Source organism: Microtus ochrogaster, linkage group LG3 (assembly GCF_000317375.1).
Source record: "Microtus ochrogaster isolate Prairie Vole_2 linkage group LG3, MicOch1.0, whole genome shotgun sequence".
In the NCBI taxonomy this organism is placed as follows: Eukaryota; Metazoa; Chordata; class Mammalia; order Rodentia; family Cricetidae; genus Microtus; species Microtus ochrogaster.
The window spans coordinates 20,966,520-20,989,468 of NC_022029.1; the positions used below are offsets into that span (position 1 = coordinate 20,966,520).

Genomic DNA, 22,949 nt, shown 5'->3' on the forward strand with positions numbered 1-22,949 from the left:
GAACTTACATTTTAATATTCCAGATTTCTAATTCCATGGGATGATTGAGGATATTTCAAAACTGTTTGTAAAATCACACCAGAAAGACAAAGGCTCTGAAGACCGCTGTGCCTTTACTAAGAACTTGCACAGGCCAGAGTCACCTCGTCATAACTCAGGTGATGATGGGGAAATGTCCATCTACTTCTATTTCTGGCTGGGTATGCTTATTATTGCTAATTCCTAAGGATGGAAAGTAAAACTCCGAATGATCAGGATCATAAAAATTCAATATATCAGTTATTTTTGTGCTGACCATATAAAGAATTTCCAAAGCATGAACAAGCATCTGAATGATACATTCAAACAGTGTGTTCTGAGATTCTCTAAAGTAAGCAATATTTAAATAGACCTTAATTATCAAACATATCTATATCTATCTATTTATATTATGATAATTGTTAAATGCAGCTGTTAAATAGGATAAACTGTCTTGATTTAAATACTTGAATGTCTTGATTTCTGTCTGAATTGGTAAGAACCAACTGCAATATCTGATATTTACATGTGATTACCTTCCCACACACAAATAAGAACACAAATGCCTAATGGGGGAATATGTTAATAAATTCCATAAAAGAAGGCAAGAGCCATAACATTGTATTTAGTTTTTAATCAGCTAGAACACAAACATAACTTAAAGCATTTTGTAAGCTACAAAGAATTATTTTTTACTTGCATTTCTTTTGGGTAAAAGTAAGATTTTTGTTTACATGTCCATCTATAAATTCCAAAGATAGGCAAATGAACACTGAGAGATCAATGCACTGCTTTTGGTTATTTCTGTTAAGCTGATCAGGTGATAAGAATCTGGGATTCATATTAGAAGCCTCTTCTACATGGTTTGGTTCCTCGACAGCTACCATCAGCTGTCTGCTACACCATGAACATTGTCCATGTGCACTTTGAGGTAGTCATTTCTTGTAAACTTCTTATGACAAAAATGGCACTCTGCCATTGGGCGGTTCGGATTGTGAGTCATCTTGTGTCGGATGAGCATTTTCTTCAGGCTAAAAGCCAAGTCACAAACCTAGAAAAGAACCAGACACCCCATATTTATGATGAGAAATCAGTCTGTCATATATGAAAATTCATTTTATTAAGTATGTGCTAGTGGGCCTAAGGACAAACTACGCTCTCAGAATAAACGGAATTTCACACCCAGACAAAGACGTTAATTTCAGTTTTCAAGCATCACTTGCATTTAATTGCATGGCTTGCACCACCCCAAGCATCCTCTCCTCTCCCAGTTCTGGACCATGTCAGAGAAACAACTTCCTAGGGACATACCTTTCTTAGCATAACAGAGTATATTTACAATCCATAACAACTCCTCACGTGCTGTGATTTGCAGCCTGGATGACATCTCTCCACAGGGCATAAATACACAAGATTTTTTTTTACTGTGATGTTTTTAATTTAGTCCCACTTGAGATGTGACTGGCTACCAAGGCTGTAAGAGTTATAACCACTTGTGATGTGATTAGGTAACAATGCTTTAAGCATTATATCCACTTGTGGTGTGACTGGTTAACAATGCTGTATTACAACTCAAATTTATTACCCAGTATTCCATTTCTTTCTTTCTTGTTTCATGTATATTGCCTAACTAAGTTTATTTCATATAAACTCCACTACACGGCAGCCCAGCTTAACATCCCCCAAGTACCATAGCAGCAACATGTAAGCAAGGCAGAATAACTTAAGTCACAGATAGAAGTCAAATTCCAAGTTTGATCTTACTCAATTTCACACACACATACAGTCTCTCTCTCTCTCTCTCTCTCTCTCTCTCTCTCTCTCTCTCTCTCTCTCTCTCTCTCTCCTTAAAAGCGCATTATGCCACTGGAGTTAGATTGTAAACACTCACTAAAAGCTAGGCTAAGTTCTTCTTTTGTCTTCACTAGCAAGCGGGATCATTGGAATATTGGAAAGAAGAGACTAAGTGGAGAGCTTGCCCGCCAGGTGGGATTCTCTGCGAAGTGTCCTCAAAGCAGCCATTCCCAATATTTACTCCAGCTTAATGACTGATTTTTGGGACTTTTCTGGGCAAATCTCCTTACTATTATAGGGAACTTAAAGGTACAGGTCATTAATCCATAAATACTAGTTGAATTTACAAAAGTGAAATAATGGTAGATAGAAGGAAGGTAGAGGGGATAAAGACATCTATCTAAATCTATACATAAATACATATGGGCAGCTTTTATGAGCAATATAAAAAAAGCATGTTTTTATGGAAAGTACCTTGATGTGAAATAAGCACCAAATTGTTTTGAAAGTGTAGCTTCAAATTGATGATCACTTACAAAGAGAAACTTTTACTTCATCTGCATGTCCTATTTCTCTGGCCCCTTCTCTGAACGCATGCAAAAGTAAAGAGCTCACACCACTTGTAGTGTCTTCTCACAGAAATTGCATTGAGTCAGTTCCTTCCCATGACACCCAGGGCTCCACTCTTCCTCTCTTACCAGGCTCCCTCTCCCTAGGACTCCTTGCCCTGTAGCCCCCCAACCATGCTGTTTGCTCTCCTGAAATGCTCTGATCTTAGTAGCTGACACCTTATCTTTTAAGCTAAATAGATAAACACACACAGAGAAAATGTGGGGATACATAAGTAAATAATTCTTTCTTAACTATTTTTTTTTCACAGCTGTTTGGAATTGTACCTTCCCTTCTCAGTCTTTATCATAAATGGCAATTAGGTATTCATCAATGTTTATTTATTTAATGTTATGCCCTCTATAAAGACAGAGCAGGTGCCATCTTGTTCGCCTGCCCATTTTGTGCCAAGCACGGCTTTCACTATTGACCAGAATGTCCTGTGAGTGATTTTTGCACATTGCCTTATTCAGTATCCATAGCTGCACTGCTGAGTAGATAGTATGTAACCTTATTTTCACAGAGGGAAATTGAGATTAACCAGATTCCCAACAATAGAAAGTGATTTCTAGAACTGGAGCCAGGTAGTCTGCACTCAGTCCATACTTCCCCTGGGCAAATCACAGGATCACCTGAAGATTCTCACTTTAACTTGAGATATATGAGCTGTTTCTCCCATTTGTCAGGCTCACACCATTTTAAAAAAACAAAAGTGACTTAGAAAATATAAATAAGGTTTCCAGATATTTGGGCTGACTCTTGGGAAAGGAGAAATACAAACTTCAAGTGCTCTGGATACAAGTCCCCTTCCTTAGTCTCTGTGGGGAAATGACAGCAATGATAATTGGAGAGAAAGTAAAGGAAGCCGAGCAAGATGCTGAAACTTTCGTTAGTGGCTGAGAACTAAAGAAGTCCAGAGGATCCCCGCAGGACAGGAGACAGGGACAACCCAGGAGAGACTGTTCATTGACAGCCTGGGTAGAGCTTTCGATGGCAGTGGAGAGCCGCTGATGTCACTCTTGTGAAAAGGATTACCTGGATGTGAGAAGATTGGCATTCATTATCTTACGTATAGGGATTAAAGGACTACGGTGCTGCTCAGAATCAACCACCCAATGCCAGGTCATCTATAGTCACACAGGAGAGGCTGGCAAGAGAGAATGAACACTGCACAGCATAGAGTTTTCCTTTTCTTCACTTCCACCGGGGCTTCTCAACCCTGTCCCGACTTAGTACCAATTCAAATACCAAAAATGGGGAAACTTTATTTTTCACTATTACTCTAAGAAAGAGGCAGACTGATTCTGTTTTAGAATATAGTGAAACAAGTTATTGAGAAGGAAGCTCTTCCAGAGCTGGGAATGGAAATTGTATATAAACTTCACTTAAAATACTTACAACACAATGAATGTATGTACCAGTTGATGTCATAATAACATGACAAAGGATTTACTATCTTTCTCTGGCAGTCAGTAACCTAGGATAAATACTTGTAGGAACATTAGTTCTGTGCTAATAGAGGCACAGATTGAGCACACTCAGTGTTTGTAAGGGACTGGGGCAAGTTTTGAGCAGTGGGGCCATAAAGTCTAGGCGCGGATGGAGAAGGGTTATCTCTCGGGACAGCACAGGGACTGCCAGGGGACAAGAAGACAAGCAGGAAACTGAGGGTGTGCAAACAATGTTGACTTGAGAAAGAGCAGTTCAGAAGTCATCAGAGAGAAGACTGAAAAGGAAGCTTGAGTTGAAGGTTGGGAATAAAGCCCAGAGACCTGAATAATCCTAAGTGGGAACTCATGGAACTGGTAGGGATTCACTGAAGCTTTCTAACAGATACTAAGACAGATGCTATTTGGTCAGCAAGCAGAAGATCAAAAGCTACTGTCAGGAAGGCCTATTCCATGTTCCTTTATAAGCCAGACATGATTGGGACGTGGATTAGGACAGTACTTCATTCATTCAAGTTTTCATTCTTAAAAATACTTATAACATGTTTTCTTTATATCTGAGGATTAGTTCCAGGCTTACAAACAAAGAAACCAGTAATAAAGAAAAACTCCCCCTTTCACAGAAGCTGTCGTGCATAAGAAAGAAACTAAATAAGGGCCAGCAAGATGGTCCAGTACATAGGCCAGCAAACCTAACAATCAGAATTTGATCCCTAGGATGCAGGTGGTAGAAGGAGAGAGCTCAGTCCCACAAGTTTCCCTCTTGCCTTCACATGTGCACACCCTCAGTAAAAAATGAACATATAAACAAGTGAATAAATAACGTAATAAATAATTCAAGAAATACATATTAATTTAGGTAAGTACAAGGAACATGAAGGCTATGTATAGAGATACAAGAGGAAGTAATCTGAGCAGGACCTGAAGGGAGCATTGGGACAGGCCATTAGCATACATCAATGGCCAGGCATGATGGAGTCCAAGATCCCAGCACTTGGTGGCAGAGGCAAGATGGTTGCTTCAAGTTTGAGGCCATCCTGACCTACACGTGTAGCCAATACTGGAACAAAATGGGCTACAGAGTGTAATCTTGTCATAAAACAGCAGTAAGTTTAAAAATAAGTAACCAGCAAACAAATAAGAAAAAAGAACAAAACAAAAAGATACCTGAAGAAAAAGGAGTTCAAGCAGATAAAACAGCAGCTATGAAGGCACACTGGTGACCATAGTGAGAGATGGTGTTGAGTACATCAGAAGGTAGGGGAGGATGGCATAGGAGCAGACCCTGGGGAGGAGAGCACAGGTACAGACCCTGGAAAGGAGAGCACAGGTACAGATTCTGGGGAGGAGGTCACAGGTACAGATTCTGGGGAGGAGAGCAGGCGCAGATCCTGGGGAGGAGAGCAGGTGCAGACCGCGAGGGGTACACCCACACACTGAGACAACAGGGATGTTCTATCGGGAATTCACCAAGGCCAGCTGGCCTGGGTCTGAAGAAGCATGGGATAAAACCGGACTTGCTGAACATAGCGGACAATGAGGACTACTGAGAAATCAAGAACAATGGCAATGGGTTTTTGATCCTACTGCATGTACTGGCTTTGGGGGAGCCTAGGCAGTTTGGATGCTCACCTTACTAAACCTGGATGGAGGTGGGCGGTCCTTGGACTTCCCACAGGTCAGGGAACCCTGATTGCTCTTAAAGCTAATGAGGGAGAGGGACTTGATCAGGGGAGGGGGAGGAAAATGGGAGGCCGTGGCGGGGAGGAGGCAGAAATCCTTAATAAATAAATAAATTTTAAAAAAATTGTCAGTATAACCAAGGGTGTTTATTGAAACATACATTTAAGGTCAACAGGGCAGAAGACACCCAGCACTCAGTGTAAGGGGGCAGAAGACACCCTAGTGGATGCTGCCCACCACCAGGCCAGTAAGCCAGCCCCAGGACATGAGCATGGGATAGTGGTCATGCTCCTCGCCTGGGCAGTGTGGGAGAGCTGGCCCTAAAGGCATGAGAGTCGGTGAGCTGGACCCATCCCTAGTTGGCTACAGCATTCCAGAGAGTGGGACCCATGCCTTCCTTGGGCAGCATAGTAGAGCTTACCCTGGTGGTGTGGATGCTGGAGAGCAGGCCCACAGGGCATGAGAGCAGATGATCTTGCCCTGCCCTTGGCTGGGCCAGTTCTGGAGAGCTGGCCCTGGTGGCATGGGTGAGGGAGAGCTGGCCTCAAAGGCATGAGCACCAGAGAGTCAGCCAGTGTTACCTTTCCAGCCACCATAGCAGGAAAGTGGCTCTGCCCCCACCTGCGCAAAGAGGAGGAGAGCTGACCTTGGTGGTGGAGGTGCAGGAGAGCAGGGGCAGCTTAATGACTCAGCTACCACCCAGGCCCAGATGCAGGACTCTGAGTTGATCCACCTCAGTATCTACCCCATCCATGAATTGCTGCAGTGCCACCAATCCTGCAGAACCAAAGCTTCGGGACCTTCATGACACCGAGCTACAACAGGATATCTGAGAGGAACTCCAAGGAGAATCCAGTATTGATAGTGTAGCAGAGCCAGAGACCTCTAAACAGACCAGGGACTTATGGTAATTAACATTTGCAAGTAAAGATGTTTGGGCAAGAGGATAGAATGTGACACACTGTGATACACTGTAACTTTTTTTTTTTTGGTGTTCTTTTGTTTTCTTTAGATAGGGTAGTTCTAAAGACAGAGGGTAGATATGGAGGGACGGGGAGATGAGTGGGATTAGGATGCATGATGTAAACTTCACAAGGAACTAATAAAAAATACCTCACATTTAACACTGTATATAAAGCTGAAAGATGGTGAAAGAATGGGTCCCTAGCAGACTCCATATAAAAAAATCAACTCAAAATAGGTCCAAGACTTAAATATAAGAGCTGAAGGACAAAATGTTTAGGGAAAAACAAAAGGACCTTAGTCTGGGCAACAAATTTTATATATAACATGAAATATGACAAAATTCTGAAAAATATAAAATGAACTTAACATCAAAATTTCTATGCATAGAGTATTATCAGAAAAGCAGAAAAAATACTTCCAGAGTGAAGTATTTATTTGAAATAAAATATTTGCATGTCATGCAAAGTTTTTATCCAGGACTTTACATAGAATTTTTACAACTCAACAAGAAAAAGCCTAAGCAGGTAATTTTAAAATGAGCATTTGAGCAAATACTTCTTCCCAAGACAGAAAAATATCCAACAAGCACATAGACACTTAACTTCATTAGAATTTAGGGTAAAGTCCAAACCTAGTGAGATACTTCACACTTAGCAGGATGGCTAAAACAGAAAAAAAGGCAAAAACAGGGGAAAATGTACTCAAAGATGGGAAAAAAAACAAACAAACAAACATGAATCCGTATACAACCCTGACAGGAATATAACATGGTTCAGCTCCTATGACTAACAGGATATATAAACCACACTCAAGGACAGCCTCATGCCCAGCAGTAGAGGGCCAACTCAAAAGGAGTTTGGTGACATTTGTGGCATGTTTTATCTACTAATACTTTTTGAGGCATTTTTATTTTACTTGTCTTTTGTTTGTATATTATGTCTTCCAATTTGTGGATTGTGTGTATGTGTGTGTTTTATATTTTTGTTTTTTATTGGCTTATTTGTTTGCAAGAGGGAGAAGTAGAGATGAGGGAGAGGGGGAGAGAAGGCATGAAATTGGGTGGGAAGGTAGGAAAGATCTTAGTAGAGATGAGGGAGAGAAAATCTTGATCAGAATATGCTATATGAAAAAGTATTTTCAATTAAAATAGAATAAAAACTCAATTATTACACAGCCCAAAAATTCCACACACGCACCCCAAAATGAAAATAGGTACTCAAACAAATTCATTAATGCCTGCCTGCCACAGCCAATATGTAAAAACAGCAAAGGCAGAAACACCAGGTGACTACCAATGGACAGATGGGTAAGCACACGTGATGAAGGTCAAGAGAACAGGGTATCATCAGCCATGGAAAGGGATGTTCTGCAAATGCATGCCACACTGTCCTAGGAGGGGAAATTTAAAAAAAAAAAAAATATAAAAAAAAAGGCAAACTAATGATCGTTGGGGACTAGAGGAGCTGGGGGAAACCTTAATGGGGTTGATTTTCTATTTTGGTGCAAAGAAAAATGCTTTGATGCTGGATAAATATGATTACACAACAAGGATAATGTACTAAATGACACCAAATTACATATTTTAAAATGGCTAATTTATCTTAAACAAGCACTTCACAGTCAGGAAGATGACTCAGCAGTACTTGTTGCAAAGCTTTAGGATCTAAGCTTCACCCCCAGGACTCTGTTAGTCAGGATTCTCTAAAGAAACAGTATGTGTGCCAGGCGGTGGTGACACACACACCTTTAATCCCAGCACTCAGGAGGCAGAGGCAAGCAGATCTCTGTGAGTTCAAGGCCATCCTGGTCTACAAGAGCTAGTTCCAGGACAGGCTCCAAAGCTATGTGAAATTCTGTCTTGAAAAGACTGAAAAAAAGAAAAAAGAAAAGAAACAGTATATGGTGTGTGTGTGTGTGTGTGTGTGTGTGTGTGTGTGTGTTATACACACCTACATGTGTGTGTCTGTGAGTCTGTGTATGTCTATGTGGTCTGTCTCCTGTGGAAATGCCAAATCTCAGCAGTCCCAATTTGGGGCTAGATTTCCTCGAAGTCCTAGAGAGCTGCTACTTTTCAGTCTACGCTGTAATTCTGAAGAAGTAGGTTCTGGTACAGTGGCAGGACAGGTGGACAAGAAGAATGGGGTAAGCAGGCAAAAAGCAAAGTTTCCTTCTTCCATGTCCTTTTATGTGCATTGTCACCTAAAGGGGTGACCTAAATTTAAGGAGAGTCCTCTTACCTCAAATAGTCTAAGGAAGAAAAATTCCTCACAGGTATCCTCAGGGACTTTGATTTTAGTTAATTCCAGTTGTAATCAGGATGACAAGCAAGATTAGCTAGCACAGGACTTGATGTGGGATTCTCTTTTGTATACTGTAAATATGTTTTATTACCATTGGTTAATAAAAAAGCTACTTTGGGCCTACATCAGCAGAGAATAGAGCAAGGCGGGAATTTCAAGACCATATAGAGAAAAGAAGGCAGAGTCAGAGAGATGCCCATGTGTCTGTCAAAGGAGGCAGATGCCATGTTGCTGCCCAAGAAGCAAGAGGTAACAAACCACAAGCTTTGTGGTAAAATATAAAATAATGAAAATGGGTTAATTTAAGATATAAGTGCTAGCTAGCATTACGCCTGACTGATTGGCCAAGCAGTGTTGTAATTACTATCATTTCTATGTGATTATTTCAGGTCTGGGCGGCCAGGAATGAACAATACTCTGTCAACACAGGACCCACATGGCAGAAGGAGGGAATGGAGTCCCTCAGGTTGCCCTCTGACCTCTACACCCATACCATGGGGCACATGTGCCTACACAGGCATGCAGACACATAAAGTCTGTTAAGAAATCTTACAACTTTTTAAAAAGATTTCAAAATATCATGTCAAAGGTGCCCAGGGGAACACACTGGACATCTGAAGTGATAAGAAAGGGTGAAGGCTCCAGCTGCTGATAGGAATGGAAATTTAGAGGAAGTGTCCCTATGGCACTAGCAGACTGTTTCAGGCCTGAATACATAGGCTTTGTCTCTATAAAAGAATTAACTAACTGAAGTTACTGAGCTAGCTACAGTTCTGGACCACACTCTATCTGCGTGCATTTCTCTTGCTACACGTGGGTTTTCCTGAAGTGTGCTGGAGAGGAAGGTATTTTATGAGTAAGCGCGCGTTGCTGCTTTAGCCTCCAGCGAGCTCTCACAGGATGGGGAAAGGTCTTGCATTTGTCAGTTCCCGTTCACAGGTACTTCTTGCACCATATGGTCCCCACTGCGACATGTCAGTGGGATGACACTCTTGGGTAAATTCAGCATTTACAGTGAATTTGTACAGCGCTGCTTCACACATTTCTACTTCAGTGTTTCTTCTCATACCAACTTCCACTGATGCTCTTTTTTTTATATTTATTTGTCAAGAACAAGCCTTCTCTAACACTTGGGTTGATCAGATGACATAAACATTGGTAGATAATAATCATTTCCCCATCAATGTTCTTATTAAATTTACTAAGAACAGCAGCACTCTCTCCTTTCAAAATTAATGTGAAACAGTTATGTCAAATTATTTCAGTTCAATTCAGTGATCCAAAATAGAAAATGTCTTAAGTAGCATTATTTAACAGAAATAAATTTATAGACATATTCTAAAAATTCAGCTTGTATTTAACATCTGAGTAGCTAAATGTATTTTTTACATTCTGATTTTGAAGAACAATTTCAGACACATACAATATATTTTCATCATACTCCGTATTGGTTCAACTGTCGCTAACTCATCAAAGATTGGGGCAGATGCTTGAGTTTGCCTCCAACTATCCCATATTTACACCCTGGAAGAACAACAGCTCCTTGGAATGAAACATTGGAAGATATCTTGATGAAAATCCCAGTTTATTTGCTGCTAGTAAACCATAATGAATAAAATATGATTGTACTGAATGTGCAGACCAGGGTTAAAAGATCAACTCACAAAACAAACACATGATCAGGTACAGACAGTCCTCCTGGTACTGCAGAATACCAGGGGAGAGAAAAGAATCGCAACTCACGTCACACTGAAAAGGCTTTTCTCCTGTGTGTGTCCTCTTATGCTCGTCCAGGCCCCGCTTCTGGCTGAAGGCCTTGCTGCACTCTGAGCACTGGTATGGCTTCTCCTGCAGGAACAGAAAAAGAGAGCACCGAAAATGTCAGTGGATGAGTGGATGGGCTGCTGAATCTCCACGGAAAGGCGAGTCTTAAGATGGAAGACGCCGTGCTCGAGATGTGCAGGGAAGAGCTGAGCTGCTTCAGACCTCATGAGAAACACTAATAATCATTCCTGGACATTGTAATTTAGTTGAAAGTGAGCAACAACGGCAGGACAGTGTCTGTCCCACTAATACCTTGGGCACTGTGATTCAATTTTTAATTATTTATTTTAGCTTAGAGGCACCATAACATTTTCCTATGGCATTTTGGGTATTGTCACCTAAGAAAGCCGAGGATCTCTCAGCTAAATGATGAAACTACTATAATCTCTGGATTGAATATGTCAAAATCAAAATTTCTATGTAAGTTGGAAGATTAATTTAAAAAGCTAGAAAGTACCTTTGATTGGTGTATTTTAATCTTGATTACAAAACATTTTTCTTCCTGGTATAGAGTTCTTTTTATTAAAACTAAGAATATTTATAAGTGACTTTTTTCTTGTTTTTCTGCTATAGGCTCTTCTGTATGCTTCTCAAAAGGGAGAAAAGTACCCACATTTCCTATTCACCTAAAGGATTCCAATCTATAGAACAGCAGAAAGAGCAGGAAGAGAACATACTGGAGATTTCCTGATCCAGCAAGTCTCCTAAATGACAGGCAGTAACAAGTTCTTATAGAGAACCAGGTAAATCAATGGGGAGACACATACATTCTTTCTGAAAAAAGAACCTGCATCCATTTCTTACTAACTTCTCATTACTCCTAACCTGCTTCATTGCAAACACATCAGTCTTCACTAGTCAAGCAAAGGTAGACAAGAGCCCAGACTGGATGCTACAGGCACAGTCTGTGATGCCAGGAGCTATGCGTTCCTGTTCCCACCCCTTCCTCTGAGAACTGAGTAGTCTTCATTGTTCCAGGAACATTCCCTAGCATACGTAGCCCTCCCCTTCCTGTGAAACAAGAATTCATGAATACAACCAAGAGCACAAGGGAATTATAATTTTACTCTCTAATCTCTTCCCCTTAGGTTCACTGAGGACCACAGTGGTTAAGACAGTTACACAGAGACTGTCAACAAGGAACCATGTGATAGTGAAGGCTTAGGAAGGCATAAGATGCTTTGACTTCTGTCAAGCTAATAGACATGAGGCTGAATAATCTCCTGCCTTCCCAAATGAAACAACTTATAGACCCATGTGGCTAGAATATAAAAGCATGTTCTCATACCACGTGCTATGATTTGGGTTAGTCCTCATAAGAGTCCCATTGGTGGCACCACTCTTGAGCAGAGGTAGCAGGTGGAAGGGAATTAGATGACTGGGGGTATTCCCTGGATGCTTTCTTCTTCCTTTCTTTCTGTTTCCTAGCCTCCATAAGGTGAGCAGCCGCCTTCATTATGTGCTCCATGTGACAGGCTCAAAAGCAGCAAGGTCAAACGACTAAAGCTCTAACACTGATAGCCAAAATTAACCTTCTCTCCTTATAAGCTGATTATCTCAGACATTTGTTGGAACAACAAAAATACTGTCATGTTTGTGACCATCCTGCCACTCTGAGATAAGAAACTCATCCACCGCGTTGTCTCACAATCTCACGGCACTTCTTCTGTTGTCTGATGCAGGGATCTTAAATATGAGCACACAATCGGGTGCAACAGCATATCTTGGGAACTGGTTTCAATGTCCTCATGGAGAAATATATAAAATAAATCACGCATTCTGACTCATATGCTAGATTTAACTAGACATCATGATTAGGTTCTTGATTTATACTATTTCTGAATGATTAACCAGTCTATTTGAGAAATGTCCTGACCTTTGTCACTGTGACCTGGGAACCAATGCTAACTGGAGGCAATCTATTTATCAGCTAAACTAATCCACGAGTGGCAGAATTAATCAACCATCTAATTAGTCTACTCTAATCAAACAACATCTGGCATAGCTCATCCAGAAGGCGGCTGTATGGAGCTCTGTGTCTGACACCTTGCCTATCGACAACACAACACCAGTTGTGAGTCATTGACACCCTTCTATACAAAGAAACAGCAACTTAACTCATAAAGATTTTCTAACAGCTCTCAATATCATTTAGAAAAGCTGTGGACAAACAGTGTTTTTTGATAGAATTTGTTGGGAACTCCTCCTTTGAGAAAAAAAACGTATTGAGGTCCCCCACCTCACACACACACACACACACACACACACACACACACACACACACACACGCATGTTAAGACATAAAAGTTATCTTCCATTTCAAATTAATTTCATTTTCCAGATTATAGTATTTTATATTAATGGCTTTCCATGTTTAAAGGTTAGGAAAATGATGAATTTTCCTAGACGATCCTGTCTTATTGCTTTCCTTGTCTGTGATTATGTATGAACATGTATGTATCTTTTCATGGGTGTGGGTGCATATGTGTATGTGTGGTGGTCAGAGATTGATGCCTGTGTCTTCTTTCTTTCTTCTCCACTTTATTTACTCAGGAGGGGCCCCCTGTTGATCTGGAGCTCACAGATTCAGGCGAGTCATCTTGGGGTTTCCTCCTCCCTAGTGCTAAGATCATTAACCAGCTACTGAAACTGCCTGAATTTTTATGTGGCTGCAGGGAACCAGAACTCTGACACTTACATTTGCAAATCAAGTGCTTTATAGATGGAGTCATCTCCTAGGCCCCAGTTCTTATTTCTAAACTTAAAAACTCATCTTAAAAATTTCCTGGGTTACAGTGGTGCACAGCTGTAATTCCAGAACGTGGGAGGTGGAAGCAGAGGATCAGGTTCAAGGTCATTCTCAGCTAAAAGGAAAGGTGGAGACCAGTCTGGACTGCATAAGGCTGTTTGCAACATAAAATAAAACAAATAAACAAATACAATCAAATAATCAAACAAATGAGAAGTTTTTCTTTAAGTGGCACAAATATTGCCATGCAATTATCTAGGCCAGTGAGATAGATCAGTGGGTAAAGATACTTTCCATTAAGTCTGACAACCTGAATTTCATCCCCAGAACACATTCCCACTACTGTGCTGAAACACAAATGCTCAAGCATGCCAACATATGCACAAATATAGATTTAAAATTCCCAGAGCACGGACTTGATGCGGATTTCTTAAACATGAAATGTTTATATACCCAGAAAACTTTCAGTCCCTCCTTTTTTCCCAGCAGCCCTGGTGTTGGTTAACCTTGTAGACAAATCATCGTGTACAAGAAAGTGAGACTTTGTTAACTTAAGTGCTGAATTACATTTTTTAAAGGATATGGAGCAAATTTTACCTTTTAATCTCATGTGAAAAACACTATATTAATGTGCAGTATGAAATATGAGGCCTATAGTGGGCAGACAACATATAACCAGATTAACTCTTTCTATTCGGGACCATAACAAGACCCATCTACCAATCCTTCTGAAGATAACACACAGAGAAGCCTGAACCACCACATTAGTTTAGGTCAAACTTTCTTAATCTGGAAACAATTGAAATTTAGGGCCAGGTAATTCCTGGGAGAAGGGATGTCCTCAGTATCCACTAGATGACAGCAGGATATGGTTCCCCACCAAATCTCCAAACATTGGTTCAAGTCCCTGAAGGAGGGCAAAGCACAAAGGTTCTACAGTATGCTTTTGGGGCTTTATATACTGAAAGACAACAGTTGTTGCAGTCTGTTGAAGAGTGGTCATTTAGAAAAGATAATAAAAATTCAATACCTGGAGAAGTTATACATCTGAACATCATCGCAATGCGATGTGACACTCCTCAGATTGTCTTCGCCTGTCACAATGAGCCACCACTGCTTTTGAGGCACACTTGGAACTGCGTGGACTTACAATAAAACTGTCTTTGCTGATAGGATGCCTATAATTCAATTTTATCATTATCTAGGAAAACAAATGATGCCTATGCTAGAATATACTCAAATTTCATATGGTTAGGAGATTAAATAAGGAAAAACTACTTGTCTGATGTGGTTGACAACACATGGGAAGGGGGAATTCATTACTTGATTCTCTCTGTTTCTATAAGTCTAAAATTTCTGTATAAAAGTTAAAAGACTTAAAATACTGCTTTTATGTTATTCTAAAACTTGAAACATCACAACCTTCCTTCTTCCAAGGTCATGCCTTTCTCTATTGAGGGGAACTAATTATATTTACTATTTACTATATATCAAGATAATGGACCTTGTAAACATCAAGTCAAACTCGCTGTTTAGAGATAATTCCATGATCTGATGTTGGGCTCGACAGCCATGCAATCTCAGCCTGGTAGGCAGTTGTTTGCCAAAACCTGGCCCTGAACGTTGAAATATGGAGCCTACAATGTGCAGGCCACATGAAACCGGGTTGACTCTTTCCAGCCTTGACTGCAGCCTTGACCAATCCTTCTGCAGCAATGTTTTGGGTATCTGGTGCAAAGCAAGTATGTGTGTTTCCCATGGCACTTCATACCACAGCTCCTCCATGACCTGCAGTAATCCCAACCATTGACCACAGGTCAGCCTTGACCAGTGCCCTCAATGTGGCAGACTCAAACTCTGGTTTCTTTAGTGAGACTGTGTGGACAAAAGATTACTACTGGGTTCCATAAAATATCAAATTTGTACAGAATCGGAGCTGCAATTTATAGGAGGGTTTGTGAGTGCGGTCCCTCTAGTTTCTATTACATCTAACAGGGCAGATCTATAGCCTGCAGAGTAGCTGGTCATATATCTAACAGCTCCTCTTAATGGCCCATTTGTGAGAACATACACACCACCGGCTGCACACAATCAGGGTGTGCTGAGCCTCCTCTACAAGCAGCCCTGCCGAGCAAGCTCTCACAGATGTTTACAGCTTCTCTGGGTTTTTACTCACGTCTTATTTTTTATAGTCAGTGTGGTCGTTCAACATATGACAAAACACACCCTTGGACTAGTAAACAAAGCACCTAAATATTACAGCTCACAGGGAAGCCTTTGAGAGCAAGGAGAATATTTAAAGCAGGTTTCTACACAGCATACCCATAATTGCTTCTGCATTGTAGCTAATGGGAAACACATTACATATAAGCCAGGAGAATGAATTGCAAAATCCACATATAGGAAACTAAAAATAAGCACAGTGAATACAATCTAACTTTCATATAAAAATGTTGTAAGGAGACACCTGATCCATTTCTGATTAATTTCTTCTTGTGGTTCATGCAATAATTTGTAAAATAAGTGGGTAGCCAGAAAGTCCGATTACATGCACAGAGGGGGTACAGGAGCTTATCAGGCATAAAACAAGCAAGAAGCATGCAAACTACTTGAATGTGCTTTGCTGGAGCTACATGCATGATTTCAGTTTGTTGCTGGAGCAGCAAGACAAGCTGCAGCAGAGAAAACACATACCTCACTCCTTCCTGATCGTGTACCACTGTATTTCACCATGCCTGATAATTCAAGTTGCCTTGGAATCTTTTAAATAACTACTTGCTGTGGAATAATCCTCTCGTACACTGTAAAGATTTGTCACTTGAATTGGTTTAATAAAACACTGATTGACAAGTAGCCAGGCAGGAAGCATAGGTAGGGCAACCAAACTAAGGATGATGGGAAAAAGTGTGGAGATAGAGCGACCAGCTAGATGTAGCTGGAGCAGGAGATGAACATATCATGCTAACAAAGGTACTGCTATGTTGCAGAGTGTAAATAAAAAATATGGGTTAAGTTACAATGTAAGAGCTGTTTAGTAATAAGCCTGAGCTATTGACCAAGCATTTATAAGCCTCTGAGTCAGTTATTTGGGACCAGATGGTTGGGACAGGAAACATCCTTGTATATTTGGTACTTCAGTGTGTGGTTAGAATTTCCACATAAGACCTGATAAAGCTTTAAAAAACATTTTAAACACACATAAACAGAGTCAAACTAAACTTCTTGGTAACCACTGCTGAGAAATATTTGATTATAAAAGCTGTTAGATTAAACCAACCTATATATTTTAAAAATATCTTGACTCCAAAGTTTAAGTAAAAAGATATGTTACTTTGGAAAAGAGGGTCTGCTTTTTCTCTAGTGGCAAGCAAAGGCATAGCTTCTTTAAGAGACAGCTTCCTTAACTCAGCATTAGTGGAAAAAAATGGGAGGCTCTTTTAAGGAGCCCTGCTACCTAACACTTGAATGGGGTTCATGAGCAGTGGGTGGCATACTACTTGGTGGCAGTGTGGATCCAGAAACTTCCTAGAGTTGGAGCAGTGAACATAGCTCCCAAGCTAGCAGTAAACATACCTCCACCATAAGACTTCCTCTCAAGGAACCAAGGAATGTGATGGAGCCAGAAGACAAAGTTTCTGGTTTGGTCTTAGTCAGCTCAGCATTTTAAAGACTCATGGGGTCAGAAAAAAATAGAGATATGCAGTAAACACAGATTCAGAGGGGGGAAAAATCCTGTAAACAGTTTACAGTGCTTTAAAAATATATCTATATCTATTTATCTATATCTAGGCTTGGGGGAAAAAAGAAATAGGTAGAAAAAATCCTTAAAAAGGAATAAAGTAATAAAAATTATAATATACAACATAAATATGGAAAATACACAGAATCTGAATTGTGTATATTATTGTGTTGTCTTTAATTTTTATAACTAATACGGGAAAATGATAACTGCTGAGAAATATTTCACTATAAAAGCTGCTAGATTAAACCAACTTATATATTTTTAAAATATTTTGACTTCAAATTTCCAATAAAAAGATGTTACTTTGGGAAAAAGGGTCTGCTTTTATTTCTCCAGAAAATTAAGAACTCTGAATTCATTCTGGGTTAAGAAAAATCAGGTTTGATTGAGGAAATGCCCCTGAAAAATCTCTAATAAAAATGGATGGCCCAGATGATCCAATGTTTCAGAATGCCTCTGCTGCAGTTTCCTCTGAGTTTTGCGTCCAGAACTCCTTCAAGGATGCTGGATGAGATGATTCAGCCTTACAGAATACTCTAAGACTTGACCATAATCCTAAATTATCTCAGAGTCCCCCCAAAATTACCAACACCCCCAATCAACAGGAAGTAGTCTAGAAAACTATGCCCACACCCCCCAAAAATGGGTTATGGATATTTATTTTCATTTAAGGGGGTTGGTTACAAGTTGTTATTGGTAATGGTCAGGGAAAAAGTGGGGTGCAGAAATAGGATAAAAGGATAGATTATTGTATCCACTTTAATCCCAAAACCAACTATTAATTTTACATTTTAGATTGGTATGGATTTTGGTCTATTGATACAAATTTTAAATTAATTTAGTTATATTGATACATTTTCTACTTTTCTCTAGGGTATTATGTCTATGTATCTCATTTAAAAACATAATAGATGATTAAAGAATACAGGTTAAGAGTCATCTATAATACTCAAACTTATAGTCATGTTAGGTCATACACAGATATATTTAGTTAGATGGTCTTCAAACACTTCAAAGACCTACAGAATATGGCATTTAATATGCTTAATAACCTAAGGATTTTCATGACAGTGAGACATGGTCTGATAGCACCAATCTGCTTCAGAGAAGATGATGGGCATTGAAGAACTCAGTATAGAGTTTTTTTTACTGGCAAAAACTAACCATGGGGACAAAGAAACTTCCCTTGCCTCAATTATTGTCCAAATTGGACCAACAGGATATAAAAAGTAAAAAGGTGTCTGCTGAAATTTGCCAGGACAAGGTAGGAAGTCCCTTAGATTTCTCTGCTTTACAGGAAAGTCTGTCAGATATTCTAGACCAGCAGGCCAGAGTTGGATACTCCAAAATTACAGAGGAATGTCGGGTGACTGTCCAGGCAGCTGAGGTTCCTATCTTAGGTAACATTTTACCCTTTTGGGGTCTTTGATGGATTTGAAGACTGGATAGTTATAGTTATGATTCTTTAGTTATGATAAAAGATGAGGTGGAAAACTGATGTGGGATTCTCCTCTGTATGCTGTGAATACCATTGGTTAATAAAGAAATTGTCTTGAGCCCATGATATGGTAGAATAGAGCTAGGCAGGGAAAAATAAACTGAATGCTGGGAGAAAGGAGGTGGAGTCAGGGAGAAGCCTTGGAGCTGCTGCCAGACACAGACATGCTGAAACCTTGCAGGTGGTAAAATATAAAATAATGAAGATGGGTTAATTCTAGATGTAAGAACAAGCTAGCAATACATTTAAGTAATCAGACAAACAGTAATTTAATTAATATAGTTTCTGTGTGGTTATTTCAGGAGTCTGGGAAGCCAGGAAATGAACAAGTGGCCTCCATACAGCACAAAACTTTAGATTCACAAAGATAACAGAATATTTTCTCCAATTTTTCCAAATACACATAGACTGGATATTTTAACTGTAATTCTTACTTGCTGAGTGTTTTGTTGTATATAATCTTACTATGTTAAATTAAAAACCTTTCTTTTTAATTAGACAGAAAGGAGGAAATGTAGAATAATCCTCTTGTACACTCTGACGATTTGTCACTCAAATCTGCTTAATAAAGTGCTGATTGGTCAGTAGCAGGCAGAAAAGTACAGGTATGGTGACCAAACTAAGGCTGAGATGAAAGAGAAGGACGGACTGATGATTTGCTAGCCAGATGCAAAGGGATCAGGAGATGAATGTGCCATGCTAATGAAAGTACCACCATGTTGCAGAGCGTAAATAAGAAATGCAGGTTAATTTAAAATGTAAGGGCTAGTTGTTAATTAGCCTGAGATATTGACTGAGCATTTATAAGTAATATTATGCCTCTGAGTCTATCTGGGAGTGGGAGGTCAGGACAAGAAATGTCAGTTTACAACTACTACCCTCTGGAGTCCTCTCTCAGAAAGCATCATTCACTCAACTGGACATGGCTAGGCACTGATGCTTTAGAAGTTCCCAAGGTGCTGTCAAGTGCAGTCATGAGGGAGAAGATGCGATCTGATCTGTGCTCCTGTAAGGGCATCCTAGAAGGCTAACTGAGCAGCAACAGTGGAAGACAAGCCTGTTGGTCCCCTCCTGTTCTTCTACTCCTCTCACACTGCACTGTAACTTTCCCTTTGGGCTGCCTGTTTCACACTAGCTGGCAAAGGGATAGGACTACTTTAAAAGCTCCACTCCACTAAATTGTTAAGCAATACTTGGAATATGGTTATGCTCACTTTACAGATGAAGAAACGTTAGTGTAAAGCTATGCCAAAGGTCACAGAGTCAGGCAGAGAGGACAGAATCACAAGTTCCACTCTGAGACCCAAGACCATTGTACTTCATGGCTGCTTACAGCTCACAAAACTCTTTCCTTTCTCTCTGGCCCTGCGAGCAGAGCTCCATTCTGTTGAGTATCACCTTTACCTGGTTAGCTACTCTGAAGGAGGAAGATGGTCCCCAGCTCAGGTGAGGCATCTGGTCAGGCTAAGCTTCAGCCCATGCTTGTTTAAAAATTGGAATCAACAGAAGAGCTTCAAAAGTGCTGATGCCTGTAGCCTACTCCCAGGGAAAGATTTCCTACTGTGGTTGTGTGCCCAGGGCTTTGTTATTTTTAAAGGACTTCTGACACTTTTAGTTAGACATGTTGGAGAATAGCTGAGAAAGGTCAAGATGGCTTCTTTACTGCTGTTGCAGGTATGAATTTAGATGGGAGTATGAGAAGTAACTCAGGTTCCCGTATGAGGAGACGCTGCCTGTTCTATTAAGAATCACATGCAGAACACCAGCTAATATGGTAGAAGACATCAGAAGAACTGTGTCACCTGGTGGCCTTGTTGAGCAAATCATCAGCTCTGGGAAGTCTCATATTTAGGGACCTTACAGTTTGGGATGAACTTACTCAACATACCTCACCTGAGATTCTCACTCACCACATTATTTTCATATGACTCATAAGCAAAATACTGCAGAGGGTGCTGAGTGAGGCACAGGGTGAAGACCAAAACAAAATGTCCTCACCCGCCAGAAAAGCACAACAGATTCACCAAGGAAAAAATATCAAGGCAGGTGGACTAGATAGAGCTGAAGTCTACCTGCCTATCAACTGATAGATTCTATGGCACACAATTTGAAATATGGAGGCTGGGGAAAGAACACAGTGGTAGAGTGTTTGTCTATCAGTGTGAGGCCCTAGGCTCAATTCCTAGGCTTTAGAAAATGATAGCATATCCAAATATAAACAAAAACCAAATACAAGAATCTGAGGAGCATTACGTAAGTGCCCAAATGACAGAAAGTGAGAATTCATCACAGGCACAAACTCACATTTAAGAGTCATTTCTAACTGGTCCCAGAGGACTGAATAATTCATCTTGCCTGCTTCCAAAAATAACAGCTCTGACATATGTGATGGTGGCAAGTAGAATTTACTTCTCAATAAACCCATACCATTTATTCAGAGGTCTGCAGGAGAAAGGAATTATGTAGATTCATCCTTAGAAGAGGCATCTCTAATTCTAAAGACATAACATACTTCTCCAATTACTCCATTTTGAAAATAATCACACAGCACAAAGGTGCTATTGCACATGTGGCTAATCCATCCATGAGCAACAGGGTATTGATAACAGCCAAGTTCATGTCAACAGTAAAACGAAGCCATCAAGCAGTGGGCAAAAGTTAGAGGAAGTAGTATCAATGTAAATTACACGTAGAGTCAACACCGTGCACAAACAGCAGGGAACTAGTAATAGAAATGCATACTTTCAAGCCTCAGAAAGTGCTGGAAAAACCTAGGCTGTCTGTTTGCCCAGGTGGGGATTCCAGGACTAACCTAGTAGAGTTCTTACAAGATCAAAACTGACTCAAAAGTCATAAAAATGCTTTCTTAAAAAGTCTAAAAAGTCTTAAAAATAAAAATATAGCATAAGATTACTGTAATAAGTGAGAATGGCTTTATATATCATCTGAGAATAATAAACATTTTTAAAGAAAAAGGGCAACAGAAGATCAATTTAAGTTCAGAAAATTAGTGACATCACTGTTTACTCTATTCACCCAACACCTCTTTTCCTTTTTTTCTTTCCTTTTGTCTCTTTCTGTCTCTGTCTTTGTCTCTCTCTCTCTCTGTAAATTGGAGCTCAGTTATTTCACAAGGGTAGATTTGTAAAAACTTTTCAGCACTCCTAGAGATCTTATGCAAAATTCATCCAGCTGGTGTGTGCTTCATTCCTCATCAACAGGTCCTAAATTTGCTTGTGGAAAACTAAGGTCTGGCACTTTTGTACAAGTTGCTTTTGGTTGTCTCTCTGTCTCCTTATGAAGGGCACTTATTAATGTATTTCGAGAATGGATTATCACCAACTTGGCATATTTGCCCAGGACTAGCCTGGATTTGACCCTGTAACTCCTATATTCTAGGAAACTTTATTTTTCAGCAAAACAGAAAGGTCATGATTATAAGGCAAGACACTGCCCAAACACCTCTATATTCCCCTAAGTGTGGAATGATGGGCTGAAACTCTGTCCCACTTGGATACTCTCTAGGGACTGTACACGTCACCCTTATATTTTCATGCAGTTGTCATTTGGCAGGATAACATACTGAACAGAAAGGACTCTGCTAATGTAACACCTCCCATACCTCAATCTTTCATCCCATGTGCAAACAGTTAAAGTCTCTAATTCTAATGACAACAGGAACTTAGTTATCTACAACAGCAGCACTCAGACTTTATTTTTAGTTAGTCCTTTCCCCAAGGCATGGGCATGACACCTCACATTCCAGCTGACATGGATCCAGGTGGGGCATAGGAAAGGAAGAAGCAGGTAAAGTGAAGTGACAGTTGCTGACCTGGGCATGCGAAATGCATTTTCTCGTGGTTTTTTGTTTAAGGGAGAACATTTTACAGAGAGGGGTATTTTTGAACTCTCCAAGCTATTAGAAGTTGTCTAACTCAGAATGTGTTAGGTACAAGACTGGATTAAGCCAATGTAGTTATTTTTAGCAAGCTAAAAGGCATAGAAAACTCCACGGAATGACATCTCAGATTTGAACCATTCTTTTTTTTTTCCTTTATTTTTTTATTTTTTTTATTTATTTATTGAGGATTTCTGCCTCCTCCCTGCCACCGCCTCCCATTTCCCTCCCCCTCCCCCGATTAAGTCCCTCTCCCTCATCAGCTTGAAGAGCAATCAGGGTTCCCTGCCCTGTGGGAAGTCCAAGGACCGCCCACCTCCATCCAGGTTCAGTAAGTTGAGCACCCAAACTGCCTAGGCTCCCCCAAAGCAAGCACGTGCAGTAGGATCAAAAACCCATTGCCATTGTTCTTGAGTTCTC

General features: G+C 40.2%; 1 protein-coding gene across 1 annotated transcript in view; it reads right to left on the minus strand.

Moving 5' to 3' along the window:
• Positions 1-663: 663 nt before the first annotated feature.
• Prdm5 (PR/SET domain 5) overlaps positions 664-22,949 on the minus strand; it is a 157,530-nt gene continuing 135,244 nt past the window's right edge. Inside the window, exons 14-15 of the mRNA XM_005360627.3 lie at positions 10,562-10,666; positions 664-1,069 (exon numbers count right to left, since the gene is read on the minus strand). Of these exons, the coding sequence (XP_005360684.1) occupies positions 905-1,069; positions 10,562-10,666 (270 nt within the window). The 3' untranslated portion in view covers positions 664-904. The remainder of the gene's footprint in view (positions 1,070-10,561; positions 10,667-22,949) is intronic.